Source organism: Mastigoproctus giganteus, chromosome 8, assembly GCF_048544385.1.
Source record: "Mastigoproctus giganteus isolate SK-2022 chromosome 8, ASM4854438v1, whole genome shotgun sequence".
Lineage (NCBI taxonomy): Eukaryota > Metazoa > Arthropoda > Arachnida > Uropygi > Thelyphonidae > Mastigoproctus > Mastigoproctus giganteus.
The window spans coordinates 225,567,584-225,592,300 of NC_143582.1; the positions used below are offsets into that span (position 1 = coordinate 225,567,584).

Genomic DNA, 24,717 nt, shown 5'->3' on the forward strand with positions numbered 1-24,717 from the left:
GGATAACTCTCATATCGGTGTGTAACCAATTCAGGATTGGTTCTGTAGACATTTCTCCCAGTATATTCACAGAAGAATATCCAGCATCCTGTCAAGGCCAAATTACATATTGCCAATGATAAGAACGTTTTTTTATAATTGCATTACTCACTTTTAATACTTACCACAATAAACAATATCATTTATTATCTTACAGACTTTGAATGACATCTGCTACCTTTTTGTTAAGCCAGATAGAACAGTTTTTTTCCCATCTGCTGAATATCTAAGTGAGAAAGTTAATAAATTTTTACCAGGTAAGTAATATTTATGATGATATTTATTATTAAAAAAAAATAGATCAGATTTCACAGTCAGTGTGATTTGAGTAGAATGGTTTTATTATTATTAATATTTTGTATTACAGGAGGCAACAATGTTAAAATGGAAAAAATATGAATAAACAAATTTTAACTCTAACATAATTTTGTACGGTATTTTTACACAGGTTATCTTTGATCTGAATACCTTGAAATAAAAACACTTCACCTCAAGCCTCTGTAAATTTTGAGAATCTATTTGTTCTTAATAAATAGAACTACTGTATTGTGGAGATCTTTACTTGATTAACTTTTAATCTGATCAGTTAAGTAAACATCTGGATCCATAAATTCCATCAATTTTTGAAAATTTGCATTCTTTAATAAAAGTAGTTCATAATAATAAAGATTTATTGCATCATCTATGGTTAGTTTGTTCATAAACAATGAAATCACCATGTGATTTTTACACAGGTATTTTAACTTGTGTTAACTTTACACAGGAAGAAAATACATGTGTAAAGTTAAATGTGAGAACTGTACATTGTAGATTAATAGAGTGTAGTCAATTTTTTGTTAACAGGAAAGCTGTTACTGATGAAAATAACTATTCAAAACACCTCCACTTGGCTAAAAATCATGTTAACTGGTCAAAAACTGTGGGCTTTGCAATGTTCTCAGAATATTCTAAAATTTAAAGGGTGCTTTTACCTTGAACCAGATAGCAAGCAGTACTTAAGGCAAAGACTTAGCATACTGCTTCATTCTGATTCATGGAGGTTAGATAGCAAGCAATACTGGTGTAGGGCTAGCAGAACTTTTCATCCCAACTTTTTAAACACAAATGTTAAGGGATGTATGATAAATAGCATAAATTTGAATTAGAAACAAGAAGTAGACAGATGAAAGTTTATAGGAAGAAGTATGAATTCGGAGTGCTACATTAACATTTAAAGTCTTATGCCATTTATTAAAGATATGTTTTAAGAAAACCAAAACTGTAATTTTTCTAGGGAGATTTCCCTCCATTTATAAATAAATAACCCTTTATTCTTGATACCAGAAGAGTATGTCACACAGTGAAATTTTCAAGCAGATTATATAGGGTCAACTAATTTTTGTCAAAACATTTAAAGCAATGCTTCCCAAATTGTGTATTCTAGCACATTAGTATCCAGTGACCTTCCGTTATATCTCAAGATTAGGAAAAACCCAAATGAGTTTAATGGCAGTTACTCTTAAGGCGTGCAAATATAGCAACCTTATCTAGAGCTTTATCAACTTTTTTTTAATTTAGTCTGACAGATGAGAGATTTTTTTTTCTGGACATCAAAGATCTTATGTTTATTATCTTCCAGAAATAGCCATGATTTAAATTCCATTGAGAATTGTTGGCATAGTAGCATTAGCATTAGTAGAGTCATATGATGCAAGAAAGCAAGCTTATGCAGCATCAGCCAAAAAAAAAAAAAAAAAAAACTTCCACTTCACCCCTCTGTTTGCTTGAAATACCTGTCCAGCTGAGCCTTAAATTTATTTAGGCTATCAACTTCCACAACAAGGGATGGAAGTCTGTTCCACCAACCAACTACCCGCTTGCTAAAGGCAAATTTCCGCACATCTATCCTACATCTGTCTTTCCTCAGTTTGAATTTATGCCCTCTCAGGTGATTATTCTGAACAACAGGCAGAATCCCATCAGCATTGAGCATGCTCAAACCATTCAAGGCTTTATACACCTCTATCAGATCACCTCTTCTGGTGCCTAGTCTCCAGACACTGTAATTTTCAAAACTTAAGCCTTTCTTTGTAAGAGCAACCCTTTGTTCCATTCACTAATCTTGTTGCCCTTCTCTATATCATGGGCCAATAAACAGATGAGAAAAAGCTTTCACCGAAATTTAAATTGAAAGAAGGATAATATCTATTGTGGCCTGACCATTGTATGAGGCAGTGGTCAGGTGCATCTTGAATACTGCATATAGGTCTGAGGCCTTCTTTTAGAAAGGATGTGGAGCTGCTGGAATGAGTATAGAGAAGGGCAATGAGATTGGTGAAGGGAATGAAGGGATGGTCTTACCAAGCAAGGCTTCAGTTCTGCAAATTGTAGTGTCTGGAGACTGGGTACCTGCAAGGTGATGAATGGATTGAGCAAGCTGAATGCTGATGGGATCCTTCCTCTTGCTCAGACCACACACAAGGGGGCACAAATTCAAATTGAGCAAGGATGGTTGCAGAATAGATGTAAAGAAGTTTGCCTATAGCCAGCAGGTGGTTGATTGCTGGAACAAACTAACAGCTGTTGTTGTAGAAGTTGATGGCTTATGTAAATTCAAAGAACTGGACAAACTATTGGAGGGAATAAATAAGTAAAATGGGAGGTGTCGGGGTTTTTTTTTTTTGACTAATGCTGTATAAGCTTGCTTTCTTGCATCATTTTCTGCTGCATGATGCTATCTCGTATTATGAACTGGGGACTGATTACATGAAGAAATCTATTTACTCCATGCCAGAAAGGCATAGTGCTATAATTAAAGCATATGGATCCACAAAATATGGTAAACTCTTGATTATCTGGGTGGGAGTAGGGGTGGATAACTGTGGTCCCTGTGGTGTCATATAAGTCAAAGATAGTCTGAGTCAGATAACAAAAAAAAAAAAAAAAAATGTGCAGAATCCATATAGTAAAAAATGACAAAGGCTTCCCCCTTAGAAAAAGCCAAAAACTTGAGTCTTTGAACTGAAAATAGTCAAACTGATGATAGAATATATTTTGCTTACAGGTACATTATACTGGCTTTTCACATCCTTAGTTGCTTTCCAAAACCAAGCTGGCAAGAATTGAGTGACATGAAGGGGATGCTAATCGCCGCTTATAATTTTGAGGCTGCTAATGGGTAAATCCATTCCGAGGATTTATCCATGGTGCTAACATATTCCAAATCATGCAGTAATCTCTTTTGTGGGACAAAGTGAAATGCCTTGCTAAAGTTGAACTAAACTATTAATAAAAAGTCAAAAATTATATCCTACATCCAAGTCATAAGTGATCCTTTCAGAATAGGATTATATTAGTTAAGCAAGTTTACCTTTTCAAAACCATACTGTGTATTCTTCAGAATACCATTTCTGTGTATGTACTGCTCTACACAGAATTAGTAATAAATGTCCTGTTTAAGTTTCCAAACTCTTTTTAAACCATGTACATAAAAAATTCAGATTGTGCAAGTACTTCAGTAAACAGTCAACTGTTTTTAAAAGGGTTTTTTACAGCAGCTACTTTGATAGTGTTATTTTTAGTGACAAGTCAACTTTTCATTCATGTTACTATAAATAAGCACACCTGCAGAATTTAGGGTACTGAACACCACATCTATGACATCACAGGTGCTGGAAAACAGTTGGAACAATCTTTGGGTCCATGGAATCCATAAGGAAACCTGTTATTTTTTAGTTATTCTTTGAAATAAATTATCTATATATTTTTTTATGATGGTTTATAATGTGATGAAGTGTGTGTGCATACAAGAAAAATATATTGATAAGATGGTAGATCATTATGGAAGTAATGGGTGCTAGAAAATATTTGTACTAATTGTTTAAAAGTTTTTGAATCTGTTTTTCAGTGACACTTTATTTTTGACAATATTGAGCAGTGAAAAGGAAACAGTTTCCACTGGGCATGGTTAGAGTGGCAGAAACTTGTAAAAAAAAAAAAAAAGGCTTTTTGGAAGCATAATAAAAATGAGCAACCTTCATGCTTGGATCCTATGAGACAAACTCCTTTTGCACCTTTTTTTTTTTTTTTTTTTTTTAAGACCAATATGTGCTTTTCGTGACATTTTGATTTTAAATAACAAAATGTATTTTTGAATAAATTAATATATAGTAACAATTATGATTTATTCCTGAGCTGTACATATTTGGTTAATAAGCATAGAATAATTTTTAAACTGCCAGGTGTGATCAGCTGCTTAATCTTATCAATTACAAACAACCCAAAGTGATTGTATTAGGTGGGATGCACTAGATTTCATGAAATTAATATTAGATAATGATAATTTGGTGATTTTCTTAATATCATTTTATTGCAGATAACCTTGAAGATTATGTCAGGTATTCTGTTCTGTTTGATGGTGTTCATTTAACTGGAGCAGATTATACAGTGGCAGTGGTAGGTTAGATATTTTTCAGTTCAAATTAATTTTTAAGATATTTATATCAAAAACTTCAGTATTTAAATGTTACAATTATTATTTAAAAATCCTGATGCTTTTTTTTTTATTGTGTTAGAAGATAATTTCTGTACATCTTTGTTTAATTAATTTCACAAATATAACTTTAAAGAGAAATGTATAATGTATATTTTTACAGAATTTATTTATTTGTGTGTGTGTGCACGCACGAGAGAGAGAGAGAGAGAGAGAGAGAGAGAGAGAGAGAGAGAGAGAGAGAGAGAGAGAGCTGCTTTTATTTCTAAAACAGTAAAAGTTTTTCAGAATACGGTAGTACTAATTTTATAATATGTGTGTGAAAATATCCTGGCTTGGTTATGATATGCTGTGCAATGAACATCATTTGAATTAAACCTTACTGTCTTTTAAAATTGTTTTTTAGCTGACTGACATCTTTGTCTATTGGCTGGTATATATATTATCTATAACAGGGGTGGCCAATGAGTCGATCGCGGACATAATTTCGGTTGATCACAACAAATTTTAAATATACAGTCATCCCTCGATTTGTGCACCTTGTGCAATGAAATTTTTGAGTTGGTAGATTGCGGCACATTTTGAAGGAAAAAAGTAGATCGCATCACAAATTAAGTTGGCCACTCCTGATCTATAATAACCAAATAAGTAGTTTATTTTGAAGTGTATACTACATTAATTTTGTTTTATGATGTAAATGGTTCTGTTATGTGTAAAATCAATGAAAACTATGGATGACATTTGTCTACTCTTTGTCCTTGGGTTTGAATATTCAAATCCATGGACAAAAGTTATTAACAAAAAGTAATCCTGGAAAAAATCCAGAGTTAATAGTATTTCAAATTGAACTTACTAAAAAAGCCCAACCATTAGCCAAATGATGTTAACTTTAGATTATCCATATTCTTTGAACTCTTACATTGAAAGACATATCATAGGCTGAAAGAAACTTTTATGCATTAATGTATATATTTTTAACAAAGTTTCATTGTTAATGTTTCATTGTTTCTTAAAAGTTCTCTTCTAATAAGAAATTAATTCCAAAAACATTATGGGATGGAAACCTAATTTAAAATCGAAGTGATAGATAAGATGATACTTCTCCATATTAAATAACTGACTTATTTGGTTTAAAATTCTAGGCAACTATCTGCCTTCCTTCCTTCCTAACGATTTAAAATAATAATAATAATCATCCTGAGGAAGGTATACAGTTATACCATAACATAAATTATATTATTTTGGTATTTTTTCATTATTAATTTAATTCTTTAACCAAAATAAATGTTAACTTTGCGAAAGAATGAAATATGATGAAACTTCTGTTTGCAACCACAAAAGTTTCACCTTATGCCAGTTACATGAATTCATGTCCTCCACTGGCCATATTAATAATCTAATAATCATACATTCTGTTCATATGGTCCAGTGAGTGAAGAGGGATTTAGGCTGGTTGTTAAAAATTCTGCAAATCTTAAACTTAAATTATAATTTATTATTTTATTTAATTATATTCATATTTTAATATAATCCCATTACTTTGATTAATTTTAGGGAATAAGGAACATGATCAATGATTTCAAAAAGAGGAATGTAAATGTTGTTTTCATCAATTTAAAGGTGAGAATTACTGTGTTACCCAAGTCATGATATATCAAATAAAAACTAGTTCATATTCAGGTGGTTCTTGACTAGCACTGATCTGCATTTAGTTCACTAATAAATTTCCACCCATATTATATACAATAAACTAAGTTGCACTTATTTTTTAATAATACAAGTATTTCACTCACAGTGCTATTACAAGCAAAATAAAAATACACTTACTTATGTGAAAATGTAAAAAAAAATCAAACCATTAATACACGAATGCATTCTGAATTGCTCAAATGTGTGGTGTATTTTGTGATTTTTATGCATTTTTCATTTATTTAATTCTTAAAAATGCCTGATAAAAAAAAAGGATGTCCAGATGGTTATTGCTTTAATGAAATATAATAAAAAGTGGCCATTATATCAGAAATGAAGAGAAAAATTAATAATTATATCAATAATTAAGTTATTAAAGAGTCTAAGGTCTAACCACTAGGAGGACCTCCTCTTCCCATGTGAATTAGGTTGGTGGATACCAATTTGTGGTCTAAACCCAATGTTCACTGCCCACCCTCACCTTCTCATGATATAACCCGGAGGTTCTCAAACTGTTGGTTGTGATCCTTATCCCCCCCCCCTAAAGAAAGGAGGTCATGATTATCATTTAAATTTTGGAATTTATGAGTACTACTGTTCTTTTCTTAGCAGATGCACTAGTGTTCTGTGAAGTGCCAACAACATTGTTTTCTTTAAATTATTATGTATGTTATAGAATATTATTTTGAAATGAACTTTATTCATACTTGCATATCTGTTTATTTTATTAAATATACTTATTTTCTTGCCTAACTCTAACCCAAATGAAACCATCATTTGGGTTAGAGTTTGAGTTAGCAACAATTTGCCTACAATGCCACACTGCTCCAATTTGTGCAGCAGTCTTCCATGTGCAACAGTATCAAAAGCCTTTCTAAGATCCAAATATATGATATCAAAGTTATTCCCTGCATCCAGTTCCTTTGTGACCACATCATAGTATCCAATCAAATTGGTCAGACAAGACTTCCCCTTAACAAACCCATGCTGTGTCCAAGCTATAACTGAAGTCTTGTCTAGATGATCCTGCAGTCCTTCTTTAACCAGTGCCTCCATTAATTTTTCTGGTACAGAAGTTAAACTAACAGGTCTGTAATTACTTGTGTTGCCCTTTGATCCTCCTTTGTGAATTGGGGTCACATTTGCCCATCTCCAGTCAATGGGTACCTCCCCTGAGTACAAAGGAAGCTCTCATAATTATGGCTAAGGGTTTGCTTAATTTCTTTGCTGCCTCCTTTAGTATAACTGGATAGATCCCATCCACCCCAGGTGCCTTATGTTTATCTTCAACAATTTCTCCTCCACTCTCAGTTATTACAAAATAATCTAGCTCACTGCCAGAGTTCAATTCACCTCTGGAATTCCCCTCCCTAAATAACTCCTCATGTGTGAATGTAGATGCAAAATACTCATTTAGTTTGTTATCCACCTGAGCAGGATCATCAACAGTTGAACCATCAGTATCCACTGGACCAACCTGATTCATTCTTTTCCTTCTAGAGTTTACATAGGTAAAGAACTCTTTGCTGTTTTTCTTTACATCCTTTGCCAACGATTTCTAATTACCGTATTTCCCCATGTATAAGACGCACCTTTTTTCGAAAAATTTGGGGTCTAAAAACTGGGTGCATCTTATACAGTAGTTGTAGATTTTTTTTTACTTGCATTTCCCGCTTTTTTGCACTTGTTTTCTTTGTGCTCATTGTTTTGCACTTGTTTCTGGTATATTAGGTTACGTTTTGCCACGTTCTGCCCAGAAATGGCTCAGAAAAGATTTTCGTATGGTGCTGAATTCAAGTTAAAAGTGATGCAGTTTGCAAAAGTGAATGGAAATCGTGCTGCTGAACGTAAGTTTGGTCCTCCTCCAACTGAGAAAACAATCAGAGACTGGTTACAGGAAGAAGAAACCCTACTGGAAACGCCACGACAGAAGAAGGCCATTAGAGGCAAGTCAGCAAAATGGCCTGATTTAGAGAGGGAATTGAAGATATAGATTGAGGAGCAAAGGGCAATTGGAATTCCTGTGTCCACAAAGATGGTTCAGCATGATGCAAGAAGAATTGCTGATGAAAAAGAAGTTACTGATTTCAAAGGAGGACACAATTGGTGCTTCAGGTTCATGAAACGGAATGGACTAAGCATGCGTACATGCACCAGACTTGCCCAAAAGATGCCTGAAAGCTATGAGCAGAAGGTCCTTGAATTTCATCGTTTTGTCATTCAATGTCGGAAGACACATCAATTTGAGTTGGACAGATTGCAAATATAGACAAAGTCCCCCTTCAATTTGATGTCCCAAGTAACAGAACTGTTTATAAGAAGGGGGTGAAAACTGTAACTGTGAAGACAAGTGGACATGAAAAGAGCCATTATACAGTTGTTCTGTCATGAACGTGATTGTCCACGTTCATGACAAGGGTTGGATGGATCAAGATGGGATGAAGATCTGGTTTGAGCAAGTTTGGAGCAGGAGACCAGGTGGACTCTTATGCAAACCTGCCCTATTGGTGCTTGATCAGTTCAGAGCACACACAAAAAAAAAATACAAAGAAGATGAGACGAATGGAACCAATGGATGAAGTCTTCTGGGGACAATTTGACACCAGCAGGAAGAGTGAAGAAACCAACTATAGGAGAAGTTTGTACCTGGGTGAAAAGATCCTGGGATAATATCAAGATTGAGGTCACTGTCAAGTCATTTAAGAATTGTGGCATTTCAAATGCCATAAATGGAACTGAGGAAGACAGTGATTCGTCATCAGACACAGATGGTAGATGACTTTCATCAACCGGTGAAATACCACCACTTTGCTTATTGGAGGCTTGAAGTGGTGAAACCCATGTTTAGTCTCTAGAGCAAAGTTTCCGGCATCCCCCTCTCCTTCAACCCATGCATGGTACTAAGTACTATAGGTTTTGATACCTTTCGTGTTTGGGGGTTTCATAAAAAAAAAAAAAAAAAAGATGAGGACAAGCTAATGGATGGGAGTTTTGACAGTGATGAGTTGTATGAATTTTATGAAGAATAAAACTTGAGTTCAATAACTTTATGTAATACATTTTTTTTTTTTTTTTTTTTTTTCAAATTTCAGGCCCCAAAATTAAGGTGCGTCTTATACATGGGGAAATACGGTATCTGCCTTTGCCTGCCTAATCTCCCTTGTGACTTGGTTACAGACCAGCTTATATCTATCATAGGCTTCCATGTCACCCATTAATTTATATGTATCCCATGCATTTTTCTTCACTACCACATGTCTCAATAATTCATCTGACATCCATTTAGGCCTAAACCTTGAACAATATTTCTTAGTTGGTATGTAAAGCCTAGTAGTTTCCAAGATTAATTCTTTGAATGCTTCCCATTTTTAATTTGCTGTTGTAACATCATCAGTTGGTCCCACCGTATAGAATTTAAATACTGTCTCAGACCACCACAGTCGCTTTTACGAAAGCAAAAACTCTTCCCTTTACCCTTGATGGTAGTTACCTCTGAGTAAATCCCACTTCAGCACACTGTGATCACCGCCACCTAGTGGTTCCTTTATCTGCAGATTCTTAATGCATAAATATAAAGTAATACATATGCAATCTTTAAATTAGAATGAATGAAGTAAAATGAATAATTATTAATTATTCATTTTAAAATACTTCAATCAAACATAGTATGTACTACATACTTTTCTTTTCTTTCTAAAAGTTTTTGTTTTAGCATTAGCATTAGTAGAGGCATACGACGCAAGAAAGCAACAGCCAAAAAAAAAAGAAGAAAAAAAAAAAAAACCCTCCTATTTCACCCCTCCATTTGTTCCAAATGCCTGTCCAGCTCAGCCTTAAATTTATTTAGGCTATCAACTTCCACAACAAAAGATGGAAGTCTGTTCCACCAATCAACTACCCGCTGACTAAAGGCAAATTTCCACATATCTATTCCACAACTGCTTTCCTCAATTTGAATCGGTGTCTCCTCAGGTTCTTAATATGAGCAAGAGGAAGAATCCCATCAGCATTTAGCTTGCTCAACCCATTCAAGGCCTTATATACCTCAATCTGATCACCTCACAGGTGCCTACTCTTCCGGCACTGCAATTTGCTGAACTTACGCCTTTCTTGGTAAGAGCACCCATTTGTTCCCCTCTCCAATCTTGTTTCCCTTCTTTGTACTCTTTCTAACAACTCTAAATTTTGCCCAGGCATGGTAGCAAGCTGGAATTTGAGTACTGTTATTTTCTTTTTTCTTCTTACTTTTCCTTATAGTCCATTTTGTTTTCCCCTCTAAAGAAACCAGAAGTAAACTCTCATGGTAGCATTAGCATTAGTAGAGGCATATGATTCAAGAAAGCAAGCTTATGCAGCATCAGCCAAAAAAAAAAAAAAAAAAAACTTCAACTTCACCCCTGCGTTCGTTCAAAATGCCTTTCCAGCTGAGCCTTAAATTTATTTAGGCTATGAACTTCCACAACAAGTGATGGAAGTCTATTCCACTAACCAACTACCTGCTGGCTAAAGGAAAATTTTCGCACATCTATCCTACATCTGTCTTTCCTCTATTTGAATTTATGCACTCTCAGGTGATTATTCTGAGCAAGAGGAAGAATCCCATCAGCATTGAGCATGCTCAAACCATTCAAGGCTCTATACACCTCTATCAGATCACCTCACTGGTGCCTAGTCTCCAGACACTGTAATTCGCAAAACTTAAGCCTTTCTTCTTAAGAGCAACCCTTTGTTCCATTCACTAATCTTGTTGCCCTTCTCTGTACTCGTTCCAGCAGCTCTACATCCTTTTGAAATGAGGCCTCCAGACCTGTATACAGTACTCAAGGTGTGGCCTGACCATTGCCTTATACAAGGGAATAATCACCTCCATATCCCTGCTAAAAAATTCCTGTATATCATTGACAAGACACCATGAGCTACTCTTGCAGCCCGTCTGCACTGCTCGGAGAACTTCATATGTGCCTGCACAATTACCCCCAGGTCCTTTTCATTCTCTACCACTGTCAGTGTTGTACCACAGAGTTGATACATTGCTCTCGGGTTGTTGTACCACAGAGTTGATACATTGCTCTCGGGTTGCTGTTTCTCATATATAGTACTTTACATTTGTCAATGTTAAACTTCATTTGCCACCTCTCAGCCCATCTGCTCAACCTTTCCAGATCCTGTTGCAGCAGCAGCATAGCGTCAGTAGTGTCCTTAACAACCCTGTCAACCTTTGTATCGTCAACCTTGATATACCATCATCAGTATTATTTATAAATATAGAAAACAATGGACCCAACACTGATCACTGAGGGACTCCACTAATAACATTAGTCCACGATAAGCAGTGTCCATTGATTACCACTCTGTCTTCTCCTCAACTACCCATTTATCCATAGCAGCAATTTGCCTCTAATGCCACACTGCTCCAATTTGTGCAGCAGTCTTCCATGTGCAACAGTATCAAAAGCCTTTCTAAGATCCAAGTATATAATATCAAAGTTATTTCCTGCATCCAGATCTTTTGTGACTGCATCATAGTATCCAATCAAATTGGTCAGGCAAGGCTTCCCCTTAACAAAACCATGCTGTGTCCGAGCTATAACTGAAGTCGTCTAGATGATCCTGCAGTGCTTCTTTAAACAGTGCCTCCATTAATTTTCCTGGAACAGAAGTTAAACTCACAGGTCTATAATTACGTGTCAGCCTTTGATCCTCCTTTGTGAATTGGAGTCACATTTGCACATCTGTAGTCTATGGGTACCTCCCCTGAGTCCAAGGAAGCTCTCATAATTATGGCTGAGCTGAGGATTTGCTTACTTCCTTTGCTGCCTCCTTTAATATAACTGGATAGATACCATCCACCCTGGGTGCCTTTCTTGTGTTTATCTTCAACAATTTCTCCTCCACTTTACTCTCAGTTATTACAAGATTATCTAGCTTACTGCCAGAGTTGAATACACCTCTGGCATTCCCCTAGCTGAATAATTCCTCATGTGTGAATGTCGATGCAAAATATTCATTTAGTTTATTAGCTACCTGAGCAGGATCATCAACAGTTGACCCATAGATACCAAGTGGACCAATCTGATTCATCCCCTTCCTTCTAGAGTTTACATAAGTAAAGAACTCTTTGTTGTTTTTCTTTGCATCCCTTGCCAAAGATTTTTCGTAATCTGCCTTCACCTGCGTAACCTCCTTTGTATCTTGGTTACAGATCAACTTATATCTATCATAGGCTTCTGTGTCACGTGTTAATTTATATGTATCCCATGCATTTTTCTTCTCTGTCATATGTCTTATTAGTTCATCTGACATCCATTTAGGCTTAAACCTTGAACAATATTTCTTAGTTGGTATGTAAAGCCTAGTAGCTTCCAAGATAAGTTCTTTGAATGCTTCCCATTTTGAATTTACTGTTGGTAACATCATCGGTTGGTCCCACTGTATAGAATTTAAATACTGTCTCAGACCATTGTAGTCTCCTTTACAAAAGCAATAACCCTTCCCTTTACCCCTGATGGTAGTTACTTCTTTGAGTAAATCCCATTTCAGCACACTGCGATCACTGCCACCTAGCGGTTCCTTTATCTGCAGATTCTTAATGCATGAAGAATCACTACTGATAATCAAATCAAGAGTATTACTTCCTCTAGTTGCTTCCCAAACATGCTGATGTAGAAAACAATCATCGAATAAATCCACAAAAGCCTTGCTAGTGTGTGAGTGACCAACCCACAAATTCCAGTCAGTATCTGGGAAATTCAAATCCCCCATTATAATACTCTCTGATTTACTGGCCACTCTATTTCCCTGTACAGTTTCTTATTATACTCATCAGAGTCATTAGGCCTATAGCACACTCCTACTGTCAATTTTGATCTTCCAGTGCTTATGTCACACCAAACTGACTCAACACTGCACTGTCCAGTGATGTCGACTGGCTTCACTTCCTTGGATTTTATGTATTTCTTAACTAATAGCGTAACCCCTCCCCCCTTCCTATCCTGTCTATCCTTTCTGTAGACGTTGTACTCCCCAAGTTCCAGTTCTGCATTCCTTATATCTGTGTGACACCATGTCTCTGATATCCCAACAATATCTGCCTTTGATGCTTTGAGCAATACCTCAAATTCATCAAATTTATTTACCAAACTCCTAGCATTGGTGTACACGCAAGTATACATGCACCTATTTCTATTCTTAGCTACCCTAACACAACCCTGTGTTTACTTGTACCGCAGTGACTACCAGCAGTCTCTGAAATATCCTGCATCTTGTTTTTCAGGCTTCTCCTCATTCCAATAGATGCAGTGCAAGAGTGATTCTTGCACCTCTGCCAGTGGCTACTGTTAATCTATTAGTCCTTGTATCCCCCGAGCTAGCAGTTTTCCGCCCCACCTAACACCGCCTCGATAGCATCAGCAAATATTCTTGCAAATGGTAGTATACTAGTGATCTTGATGTATGATGGAAAGAAAGGTACCACCTTTCTTTCCATCATAGATATGTCCTGATGAAATCCTCTTGCTTCCCTTAGATATCTACTGATGAAAGCCTCTTTCTCCCATTGCACAGTCACTTTTGTCAATCACTCGTCACACAAATTCTTAAGAAGAAAACAGAAATGGGAATGAAAAAAAGTTTTCAAAGACAAGGTAGAACATATTAACCCTCCCAAACACTGCTTAACATTTATGAATACATGCAAAAGATCATTGTCATACCTAATTCCCTAAATTGTAGTAAGATATACATATTATGGGTAAACACAGGAAACTATATGTAGCAATTGTAATGTAAAATTTTAAGAATTATTTAAAAAATCTATGCATGAAAATTGAATGCAATATTAGCCTAGTATATTAGTGGAGGTAAAAATCGTGTTGGCCAATACAGTTATGCAGAGGGAAGAGGTATAAAGAAAGTTAAATCAGACAGAAATCGAAGCTTCCAGATTTGACAAAAGTAAATACAGAAACCTTCTTGCTCAAAAGTTAAATGATATTCTTGATGATAATGCGACTAGATAAAGAATAACAAAACTAAGTCAATGGAATCTACAAAAGAGGTATACTGGGGAGAAGGTCTGTAAAGACAGACATCAGAACACCATGGTGAATACAAGACCTTTAAAGAAGCAGTTAGTAAAAATAAAAGTATTATAAGAAATTTTTGACAAATAAAACTAATAAATCATTATTGGCATATAAATAAAAGTACAAGAGGGCTAAGATATGTGTGGTAGAGGCTAAAGAAAAATATTAGCACAGTTTTGGGAATGATGATAAAAAACAAATATCAGAAAAACGAAAAAATGTTTTAGTATTTAATTAAAAATATATTCTGCAACTATCCTCTTTCAGTTTATATGCATGCCTTCTTGTGTGTATTATCCTAGAAAGAGTAAGGATTCCATCAGAATTTAGTTTATTCAGTCCACTTAAAACCCTAAACACTTCAGTGAGATCTCCCTGAAGACTTTCTTGGTTTAGAGCAGAAAGATGGAAGACAAAATTCATGGGACAAAAAAGAATACAAATGTGCCCCTGTCTAATCTTGTTGCTCTTCTCTGCACTTGTTTCAGCAAATCTACATCCTTCTTAAAATGAGACTTCCTGACCTGTATGTAGTGCTCAAGATGCAGCCTAACCATCTTGAGTACTACATACATCACTTTATGCTACTTAGTACTACATAGCTTTATGCTACTTAGTACTACATAGCTTTATGCATTGGAATAATCACTTCCTTGTCTCAGCTGATAAAATTCCTGTAATTCATTGACAGAACTCCATCAGCTATCCTACCAGCCTGTCTGCACTACTCATAGAATATACAGTTATCCCTAGGTCTTTTTTCATATCCACTACCTTGAGTGTGGCACCATTCAGTTGATAGTCTGGGATTACTGCTACCCATATGCAGTATTTTGTATTTATCAATGTTAAACCTCAGTTGCCATGTCTCAGCCCACCTGCCTATTTCTCAATTTTTTTTTTTTTTTTTTGCAGTATCATATCTTAATTCTTTTAATTAACCACCTGCCAACTTTTGTATCTTTGAAAAAGTTCGACATTAAACTTGATATGCCTTCATCAGTGTTGTTAATAAACCGTGAAACTGAACGCTGAGAGAATCCGCTAAGTCCAATGTTCGTTGATAACCACTCTGTCCTCTGCCACTCAGCCATTACTTGATGCTTAGCAATAACTTTTTCCTAATGCCACACTGCTTCTATTTGTACAGAAGAGTGATAAAATGTTAGATTTCTTAAACAATCATTCCGAAATTCTGACCATTCTGAGAGCCTTCTTAGGAAGATTTCTTAAGTGATGAGACCAGGTTATTTGTTAGAAACTATCTAGTCAATTGAGGTAGTACAGTAAACCCCCGCTATTCGCGGTATCTGTATTCGCGGTTTCGCGTATTCGGGGTGGCTGATTTAATATAAAATGAAACCTGAAAAAATGTGAATTTTAAAGCGCCGTGAACATTTTCCACCATAAAAAAAGATGGGCGTGGCTATTTTTATCTTTCACGGTCAAAACAGCGCTCAGTGGGTGGGGGGAGAGGGGGAGGACAAAATCACGAGCATGGATGTTTCTCGCTAATCCTTGTTCAGTATGTGTTATGCGCTTATCATGGAAGGTCTCGTCGTTTGCTTTTAATTTATATGCTTATAAATTGAATAAATTTATCAATTTATATGCTTACAAATGTGATAAATATATCGTTTTGCAGTGTAAAACAGACTTTTTCGAGTGTGTTAACGGAAGAAAGTGACTCATTGTGGACAAGCTATGAAAAACAAGGGAAATGTGAAAAGATCAAAAAAGGCGATGACATTAGCGAATAAAATTGAGTTATTAGACAAAATTTCTAATGGTGAAAGTGTCTCCTCAGTGGCAAAACATTATAAAATCAATGAATCAACGGTACGATCAATCAAGAAATCGGAAGAAAAAATCCGCCGTAGTGTCCATGAAAACGCGCTAATTGCTTCAAAAATTTGCTCTGTAACTCGTGATGTTAAATTAGGAAAAATGGAAAAGGCTTTAAATCTGTGGATAGAAGACCGAACTCAAAATAAAATTCCGTTAAATTCACTCATCATTTGTGAAAAGGCAAAACTCCTTTATCAACACTTTAGCGAAACTGGTGATAGCTCTGGCGGGATAAGTTTTTTAGCTAGCAAAGATGCTGGTTTGAAAGATTTGTTTGAAATTTCTAATAAATATTACATTTAATATTAAATTGTTTCTTATTTTCATTTCGATACCATATGCTTGCATTTCACTATGTACTCTCTATGTACATAGTCATATTATGAAGGTACATATAATACATACATAGACAAAATTTTAGACTAGTTTTTCTTATATATTTCATACTTTGGAACGGAACCCCTTTATTACTATGGGAGCCATAACTCAGTATTCGCGCTTTCAGTATTCGCGGCATTTCTCAGGAACGTAACTCCCGCAAATAGCGGGGGTTTACCGTATTTCCCTTTGATGACCGTGAGGCGGCTGGTTGGTTGTTTCGGAATTTATGGCATAACAGCTATTATTGGTCAGAATTTCCATGTTTTGAAGTAATTCAAAGTTACAGTAGAATGCCAGCAAAATCCCAAAAGGAAATTTTTGGTCTGGAATGACCACACAGCAACTAATTGGACCATTTCTCCTTAATGATACAGTGAATTAATATGTACTTCGCTTCAGATATTCACTTGGCCATAAGATAGCAATGAAATAATGTGCCAGAACTTACATCGATGATATTCTGCCACATTTTTAAACTGATGTTAGGTATTGGTTGAACATGTACTTTACATATAGATGGATTGGAAAGCAAAAGATGACAGAGTGGCCATCCAGAAGTCCTGATTTGAATAACTGGGGTTTTTTTTGTTTTTTTTTTTTTGGCTGGTACAGCATAAGTTGTAAGCTTCCTTGCACCAAATGGCTATTACTAATGCTAATACTAAACCCTGGCTTACTTGTTTGCACACTGGTGTGCAAACTTAAGGACCAACACTATTTCTAAAGGTTACAACAACAAAATCAAATGAAATAGCCTGTGAGGATTGGCATAACTGTAGCCATTCAGTAGAAAGCTGGTGCACATGCAAAAATTTGAATTGTGATGAGAGGGCTCACATAAACAGCTCGGCAGTTATATACAAATTACCGAATGGTGAGCATGATTGTTACAGACATCTGGATGTCTTTACCTGGGGTAGAATAATTGGGAAGCTCGAGGAAAGTCAAAGTGTGAGGAATGTGGCTGCAGAGTTGGGTATCGCTCATAACATCATCTCCCGTGCGTGGTCAGCCTTCAGAACGACAGGTACAACTATTCGAAAGACTAGTGGTGGTCGTCCACGAAAAAAAACACCCAATGATGACTGTTATATACTCCTACAGGCCAAGAAGGACTGACATGAGACAGCGGGATCCATTGCAAACCAGCTGCACAGGATGCGGGATGTCACGATTTACTGTGGCCAAGCGACTCCACAAATGTGGATTGTTTGCCTGACGGCCAGTACACTGTGTCCCTTTAACACCTGCCAATTGGAGACACCGTTTACAGTGGTGCATCAAACACAAGGACTGGACAGCAGCACAGTGGGGTAAAGTACTCTTTACTGATGAGAGTAGATTCAGTCTTGGCAGCAATTCTGGATATCAGATAATCTGGTGAGAGGTTGGCACACAGTATAAACCCGCAAACATCACTGAAAGGGATCAATATGGCGGTCAAGGTGTTCTCATCTGGGGAGGCGTTATCTTGGATGGACGTACACAACTCCAGATACTGAAGGCAGTTCTGTAACCAGTGCATGCTACAGTACTGAGGTAATCTTTCCCCATGTGCATCTGTTCCGAGGTGCTATTGGCCCCAAGTTCATGTTTATGGATGATAACGCCATACCCCATCGCACTGCAGCTGTTGATATGCTTTTGGAAAGTGAGGACATTGTTTGTATGGATTGGCCTGCCCATTCCGTTGATCTAAATGCCATCAAACACAAATGGGATTTGTGTTTGATGGCATTTAGATCCTAACGGCACATCCACACCCACCAAAAAATCTTCACCAGCTGAAGATGGGGCTGACAGAGGAATGGATGGTGTTACTGCAAGAACTTATCAACAACATTGTTATAAGTATGGACAGGTGGTGCAAAGCCTGCATCGACATTAGGGGTGGCCATATCTCCTACTGAGGACCACCTCTTCCCTTTGTTCCATCTTTGGCAGTGATGCATCTGTATCGTGGCAGTCAGTGCTATGTTGCCATTTTTGAATAAAGTCCCTCTTTACCATTTTGTTTCCATTGTTGTGTCGGTGTTTCCTCCATCATTTCTGTACCTTACGATTTTCCTTTGGTATGCTTTTCCCATATCCAGACCACTCCTATGAGAAGCTACAAATGACAACCTGACTGGTTCTTAAGTTTTGCACACCAGTGTATAATATTTCCTTTTTTAATATAATGTGCATTTTCTCTTTTTTTCTTTCTTTGTGGTAGACCAACAGTTTATTTGAAAGAAATTATAAAAAAAAAAGATGCACTGTTATTGTAATTAGATTTATCAAAAACAAATTTGCATAATTTTTTCATTCACCTATCATTAACTAATTAAGCCCAAAAGGTTTACAGTATAGCATTAGGTTAACATTTCTTTGAATATGTACTTTTTTTCTTTGAAAATACTTATCTTAAGAAATATTAATATTGAGATTTTTATTCCGACAGTAATTAAACTACATGAGTTATAAAATGAATTTTATTGTGGAGAAAGAGTTAGTTTGCCTTTAATATGCTAAAACTCTCGCACACAATACATCTACTAACAATTTGTGATGTTTCTTAATTTCCCTGTTGAATCCAGCTAACAGAGCTAAGTATTAATGAAATTAGGTTATAACTAGTATTGTTTGGGAGTTTAATTTGCTAATAATAATGTGTAAACCCTTCTCCATAATAAAACTTACTTTATTTGCATTAATTTTTTTTAGACAATGACATGCTCTGTTCAAAAAATCATCAAACATTTTTAATATATTTATTTTTTATTTTATTTTATTTTTTTTTCAGCTTGGTGTTTTCCAGACCCTTAAGGGTGCACAGCCATGTGAATTTAATTATTTCTGCACTGAAGATGAAGCAAAAAACTTTATAAGTATGTAACTTGTTTTTCTTTGCATTGAGCCAGTTATTATTTAAAGACATTTTGATATTTTAAAAGTACACTGTATGAAACTTGAGTATTATTGTTGGACAATTTCTGAAACTATTAGCCCTACCTGATGGAAGGTAGTGTCATGCTGGCGCATTATAGCCTAAGTTGCTAATGCGCCAATAAAACCCAAATCAATCAATCAATCAATGTAGTGTCATGCATTGATATTTTATTGAACTCTATAGATACCTATATAGTTGAATAAAATATCAGTTCTAAGAGGATCTGAAAAATTGATGTATTCTTTATCATTAATCCTCCAATAAATCTGTAGATTTATTAGAGGATTGTTTTCTATAGCAACATGTTCGAGGGGCACCAGAGGAAGTAATTTATACTCTTGATCTGATTATCAGCAGTGATGATTCATGCATTAGGAATTTGCAGATAGAGGAACCACTAGGTGACAGTGATCACAGTCCACTGATGTGTTGGATTTGTTAAAGATGTAACTACCATTTTTTGTTTTTGTAAAGGTGACTACAGTGGTCTCAGACAGTTTTTAAATTCTATACAGTGGAATCAACGGTGAATTCTAAATGAGAAGCTTTCAGGAACTTAAATCATGGAGACTACTAAGCTTTTCATACCAACTAAGAAATACTGTTCAAGGTTCAGATGAATGTCAGATGAATTAATGAGGCTCGTGGCAGAGAAGGAAAATAGAAGAAGAAAATAGGGTTCAATCCTGGGCCCATTGTTGATTTGTGTATTTATCAATGTGGCAGAGAAGAAAAATGCATGGGATTCATATAAATTATCAGCCAACACCGAAGCCTATGGCATTCAAGTCACAAAGGAGGTTATGCAGGACAAAGGATTCAAAGAAAAATCTAGAGTTTACATAACTCTTCCTTCTAGAGTTATGTAAACTCTAGAAGGAAGGGGGGGTGAATCAGATTGGTCCACTTAACAAAGATGGTTCGACTATTAATGATCCTGCTCAAGTAGATGATAAACTGAATGAGTATTTTGCATCTACATTCACACATGAGGAGTTATTCAAGGAGGGGAATGCCAGAAATTTATCAAACTCTGACATGGAGCTAAGTGATTTTGTAATAACTGAGAGCAAAGTGGAGGAGAAATTGTTGAAGTTAAACATAAAAAGGGCACCTGGGGCAGATGGAATTTTTCCAGTTATATTGAAGGAAGCAGCAAGGGAAGTAAGCAAACCCTTAGCCATAATTATGAGAGCATCCTTAGTCTGGGAAGGTCCCCATGGACTGGAGATGTGCAAATGTATCCCAAATTCACAAATGGGGTGCAAAGGGTGACACAAATAATTATAGACCTGTTAGTTTAACTTCTGTTCTGGGGAAAATAATGGAGTCACTGGTTAAAGAGGTGATATGGGATCACCTAGACAAGACTGCAGTATTAGTTCAGACACAGCATCGGTTTATTAAGAAGAAGTCTTGTCTGACCAATTTGATTGGATACTACAATGTGGGCACAAAGGAACTGGATGGAAAAAATAATTTTGATATCATATACTTGGATTTCAGTAAAGCTTTTGTTACTGTTACACAAGATAGACTGCTGTACAAATTGGAGCAGTATGGCATTAAGGGCAAGCTGCTACAATGCTTAAAGAGATGGTTGAGTGGTAGACAGCAGAGCGTACTAATAAATGGACACTGCTCTATGTGGATTGGTGTTATTAGTGGAGTCCCCCAGGGTTCGGTGCTGTGCCCATTGTTGTTTTGTGTATTTATCAGTGATACTGATGAAGGTATATTAGGCTTAATGTCCAAGTTTGCATATGACACAAATGTTGGCAGGGTTGTTAATGATAGTGAAGACAGTATGCTACTGCAACAGGATCTAGAAATGTTAGGCAGATGGGCTGAGAAGTGGCAAATGAAGTTTAACATTGACAAATGCAAAGAGAAACCCAAGAAAAATGTACCAACTGTGTGGTACTACACTCAAGGAAGTAAAGAATGAAAAAGACCTGGGGGCAATTGTGCAATCAGATATGAAGTTCTCTGAGCAGTGCAGATGGGCTGCCAGAGCAGTTCATGGAGTTTTTCAGTGATATATAGGAATTTTGCTAGCAGAGACAAGGAGTTGTTATCCCTTTGTATAAAGCAATGGTCAGGCTACACCTTGAGTACTGCATAGATGAAATGGAATTTTTTTTTTTTTTTTTTTTTTTTTGCTGATGCTGTATAAGCTTGATTTCTTGCATCATTTGCTACTACTAATGCTAATATTTCATCCCGCCACCACAAAAGTTTTAAAAATGCAAGTTCTTAAAATTTATAATGCAGTAAGATCTTAACAAATTTATAATTTAAATATAAAGTATACATTGGTTAACCACTTCATTGATGTGGCATTCCAAGAGTACTTATTCTGTGAATAGTATATTCTAACATTACTTCAGCAACCTAATATTTTCAGTGATTTGTAACATTCAAAGAGTTTTACGGTTTGAAGTTTATATTGAATAATCATCTCACCTTCATTAGCATGTATCATTAAACCTTATTCCGTGAATATTATATTGTAACAGTACTTAAACAACCAGATTTTTTCATTTATTCTTGATGCTTGAAAGTTTTACATCAAAACTGAAATTCATAACGGTTTGAAGATATTTCTGAATATTTTTATTGCTGATTCTGGACTTTTTTTTTTGAATAGGTGGACTGGGTAGCTGGGAAGAAGACTATCCTTGTATTCACAATGATCATGATGCAAGCAGTAGTAGTTATACAAACCAAAGCTGCCAGGTAAACAATATGCAGACACCATCTGTTCACCATGAAAATGAGCATAAAAATGATGAAAGTGGTTACATATCACACACCCGTGATGAGTAGATAGATGGCATTTTTTATACACCTCAATTGAGATTTCAAAATGGCATCAAGGAGCGAGATCTTAGACTAGATCTCAAATGAAATTTTTGTATATACATATATACACTGCTCTTTTAATAAGTAGTTTGTACAATCTGTGGACCAAATGATTTTTATTATTGCATAAGTACTCTGAAAATCTCACCTGACTTATCTAAATTGCTTTTTTGTTTAACAAAACAGGTACAGTGAAGCCCAGTTAAGATGTGCAGAAAATATACTTTTTTAATGTAGTATTTTTTTACAAAAAATAAGTATTATTAGAAGTTGATATATTTCCTGGAACAGTGGGTCATGATCACTTCCAGAGGAAACTTCTTGGGGGATGTCATTGAAAATAACTAAGCTTTTTATGACCAGTAAAAAGATCACAGATGGTTTTAAATTTGTGTGACATATGTACCCATTATTTTCATTCAAAATGGAATTGCCAGAAGTAGTAGGTTCAGAAACACTGTTCATTTTGATTGCATTAATAAGCAATGATATGCTTGTTAACATCAGTGTGTCTGTTTATCTTCATCTGTAGACAAAACATGTTCTTATCTGAATTTAAATATCTGCTTTCCAGCACCTAAGTTGGCCTAGGCAATCACCCGACTCACTTAGGTGACGAGTAATAGAAAAATACATGAGGAAGGGTATTGGACATCAGTATTACTGATGTATTTTGTATTCCGATATGACAGGTGTACTTAAACTATAGCAGTTGCTAATGTCATTTGCCGATTTCAACTTGTTGGACTTATATTCATAGCAGTGCTGCTACTTGAACCACACTACAATAGAAACTAATGCTAAGTTGATTTATCAACTTAACATTAGTTTCTGCCTGCACCACTGCTTGAGATAAACTGGGTTTTTCTCTAGCTATATGGCATTTCTAAATCATTAGTGCAGGTAGATTTATAGTGTGATTTAATATTATGCTGATCATTATACTGAAATATGTTAAGGGCTTTAGCCTCAGGCTGCGAGAGATTTAGACAACATACAAGTTAGTGCAAATGTTTAAGTCAAGGGTTCCCAACCTTTTTTTGCTTGTGGACCACCCCCTTGAGTCCTAACTTTACGTATGTGGACCCCCATATATGCATATGTAATATTCCTAATGAAATATTTATTTGTTGATTAGTAAAAGCTAATAATTAAACAATTCCAATATAATATAAAAAATGTAAATTACAAATTTTGAAAATTAATTGATAAAACTGAAACATATTTTTACTTGTAATGACAGAATTAGTAAAAAAAAATTTTAAAAAAATACTATTTCAAACAACATATATAAATTTATTCCCAAGGCTATTAAATAGAATCCCATTAAATAGGCCCTACTAATGAGATCCTTGTGGCTGATGTTTTGATATTAGCATTTTAATATCTCGCTCCAATTTTGTGAGAGTCAGACGAAGATCACTTCTTTTTACTATATCAAGGCGATTACGATTTTTTGTGTTAGGCGCTTCCGTAGCTAGGTGGGAAGGAGCAGCAGTGCGTGGCACATGCTTCTTGATTAAATCGGGGTTCGAGCCCGTCACCACCAAATACGGAGGATGCGGAAAGGTCAGGGAATGACCACCGCATATCTCGGAACAATATGGCCTTAGTTGCTAATGCTCTTAAAAACCAAATAACAAACGATTTTTTGTTAACAACTGTGTTACATGACTAAAGCCAGATTCCACAAGATAAGATGATGGGAAAACAATAACATACGGTTTAGCTTTCTCCCATAAAAGCAGATAATTACATACAATGTCACTATTCTTCCATACATCATGCTTTCCTTTTTTGAATAGACTTCGGACTGTCTCATCAGACCGCAATTCAACAAGTTCCTCTTGTAAATCAATTTCAACATCAGCAACATTTACCTCATATGGAATCAGCACCCAATCTATGTTCAGTTCTAGTAGATCCTTGAACCGAACTTGCATGTCTTCATAAATTTTTTTTAAATAATCAACATACACAACACAATTATCATCTTTTAAATCACCGCTAACTGAAGCAAGGCTTGGAAACTGGTCAAACGCATGGCATGAGATATTAAGACTGTACAATTTGAGTTTTCCTAGGAATGCATTAATGGCTTCTTTGCTAGATATTAAATCACAATTATGTCCTTGCTGCAGCTTATTAAGAGAATTCAGTTTTTCAAACACATCAGAGAGGTAAAATATGTAAAATGAAGCGACGAAGACAATTGCCTTTAGACAACCATCGCACTTCTGTATGCAGTACAAGATGGTGAAATCCTTCGTTTTCATCACAAAATTTGCGAAAGAGACAATCTTGAAGAGCATTAGCCTTAATGAGGTTGACACTTTTGTTACAAGAGTTAAGGCTTCATGAAGACACCCACTCAATTTCTTCGCCACCAGATGTTGGCGGTGAATCAC

At 35.7% G+C, this 24,717-nt stretch overlaps 1 protein-coding gene across 1 annotated transcript in view; it reads left to right on the forward strand.

Moving 5' to 3' along the window:
- LOC150082376 (sodium-independent sulfate anion transporter-like) overlaps nucleotides 1–22,385 on the forward strand; it is a 183,716-nt gene extending 161,331 nt beyond the window's left edge. The window contains exons 16-20 of the mRNA XM_090380497.1: nucleotides 197–296; nucleotides 4,394–4,473; nucleotides 6,065–6,130; nucleotides 19,298–19,382; nucleotides 22,095–22,385. Of these exons, the coding sequence (XP_090236623.1) occupies nucleotides 197–296; nucleotides 4,394–4,473; nucleotides 6,065–6,130; nucleotides 19,298–19,382; nucleotides 22,095–22,273 (510 nt within the window). The 3' untranslated portion in view covers nucleotides 22,274–22,385. The remainder of the gene's footprint in view (nucleotides 1–196; nucleotides 297–4,393; nucleotides 4,474–6,064; nucleotides 6,131–19,297; nucleotides 19,383–22,094) is intronic.
- Nucleotides 22,386–24,717: the final 2,332 nt, after the last annotated feature.